General features: G+C 59.0%; 1 protein-coding gene across 1 annotated transcript; it reads right to left on the minus strand.

The window, feature by feature from the left end:
- Positions 1-151: 151 nt before the first annotated feature.
- On the minus strand, positions 152-1,864 carry LOC122545949 (amine oxidase [flavin-containing] A-like; the record flags this gene model as incomplete). The annotated part of the gene is made up of 3 exons (XM_043684810.1): positions 152-283; positions 848-952; positions 1,727-1,864. Coding segments are annotated over 3 exons (360 nt in total), but the record flags the coding sequence as incomplete, so codon positions are not given.
- Between the last annotated feature and the right edge of the window lie 87 nt (positions 1,865-1,951).

Below are 1,951 nucleotides of genomic sequence, written 5' to 3' on the forward strand. Positions count from 1 at the left end.
GACAGAGAGAGAGACACATACATGCACAGATACACAGAGAGAGAGACACACACACAGACAGAGAGAGGGGGAGAGAGAGTGAGGTGAGGAATGGGGGTTCGGTGTGTGGAGAGTTTCTGGGATCGCTCTGTGTATTATGCGAGGCCTGGTGTGGGGGGTGATGCAGTCAGTGCCCCCCACCCCCGCCGTACCCAGTCCATGTGATCCTCTCCATGAGCTCCTTGGCTGTTATCGAGTCCAGCTCCTGGGCACCGGGATATTCCCAGGGACATTCCCGGGGGATCTGTGGGAGGAGAGAGAGAGAGAGGACACAGTCAATATAATCCCCTGCCTGCCCAGGAGAAACCACCACCTCTGGCCACTCCCGCACCCTGACCCTGCAGAGGACGGAGCTGCTGGGATGGGGCTGGACAGGCCTCTGGCCCATGGGATCTTGCTGTGCGTGGGTCAGCCATCGCAGTGGGGTGAGGGGGGGCGGGGTTCTGGATGTTGAGGACCGAGATGGGGAGGAATAGAAACAGACACACACACACACAAAATAAACTATGGGATCTTGCTGTGCGCACACCAAGGCGCCATTCTGCTCGGCTGCAGAATGCAACGGGTGGATGTGCTGGGATTATATATGAATGCAATCATGGTGTTGGCTACAGAATGCAGTGGGTGGATGTGCCAGGATCATATATTAATGCAATTGTGGTGTTGGCTGCAGAATGCAGTGGGTGGATGTGCTGGAAATATATACAAATGCAATCGTGTTTCAGATAATACGCAACCCCACCCCCAGTCACACCCCCCCCCGCCCCCCGCTCCAGCCCCTCCCAAATGTCGTGAGAGATGTATCCACCTTGGAGGCCATCTTGTCGACGGTTGCCATGGTGTTGCTGAGGTCCAACAGGCCAATGGGGTTGTAGACAGGTGGGATCACGCCCCTGAAAGGCCGCACCGTGCCCTGCAAAGGTCAAGGGTCACCATCAGCCACAAAGGAGTCCCTCCGGTCCACCCCACCTCCACCCCCACCCCCGAGGGAGGGAGGCACAGAGAGAGAGAGAAGCCCCACCCAATCGGTGGAAGGAGAGGGAAATGGGTCGTCCGAGAGGGCCAGCACAGTCCAGTGATGGGCCAAACAGCCACCATCCAGGACCCCACACTCCTCCAACCACAACCCCAGCCACCCCACCTCCCCGACACCTCCACCAGGCAGCTGAGGCCCAGGGTTCCTTTCCTCAGGAGAGCCAGCACCTGGGCTGGGTGGGGGAGGGGAGTGAGATATTCGACCGTGGGAGCCATCGCTGTCCAGGCGGAGATGCTGTACCAGGATGGGGGGGTGGAGGGAATGTCTGGGTGCATTTCAGACTTGGGGGGTGGGTGGGGAGGAGCAGGAGGAATCACTTTTCTCCTTGGGGGTGGGGTGGAACCTTGGGAGTTTCTCCTCTCCCAATCCTCTCCCTCCCTGTTGGGGCGTGGGTGGGGTTGCAGGGAGAGGTGATGCTGACGTTGCCGATCAGCCATGCCATGACAAAAATGGCCTCCATTTACTCCTTGTCCCTGAGGGTATCCCAGAGGGAGCGGTGACTGGGATAGGATGGCGAAGGGGGAACGAATGGCCTTTGCACGCGGTCGGAGGTGGAGAATCGACTTGACGGGATGGGGAGAGCGATTCCCTCCCTGACTCCCTGCTGCTATCCCCAAGGTAGGTGTGGGAAGGCCGAGTGGCCATCCTAACCTGAAGCTCCAGCAGGCTGGATTGGGTATGGTCCACGGGGTAAGTCTCCAGCCCCAGCTCCCGCGCCAGCCGCAGGATGTGAGTCTGGGTGGGACCCACATACGCTCCCCCAACATCGGTGCATCCGAACTGTGGGCTCTGAGCGAGAGAGAGAGAGAGAGAGAGGTCACCTCTGTGTCACAGTGTCACAGTGTAGAGACAGCTTTACTCTGTATCTAACCCCGT

Source organism: Chiloscyllium plagiosum, unplaced genomic scaffold (genome assembly GCF_004010195.1).
Source record: "Chiloscyllium plagiosum isolate BGI_BamShark_2017 unplaced genomic scaffold, ASM401019v2 scaf_78971, whole genome shotgun sequence".
In the NCBI taxonomy this organism is placed as follows: Eukaryota; Metazoa; Chordata; class Chondrichthyes; order Orectolobiformes; family Hemiscylliidae; genus Chiloscyllium; species Chiloscyllium plagiosum.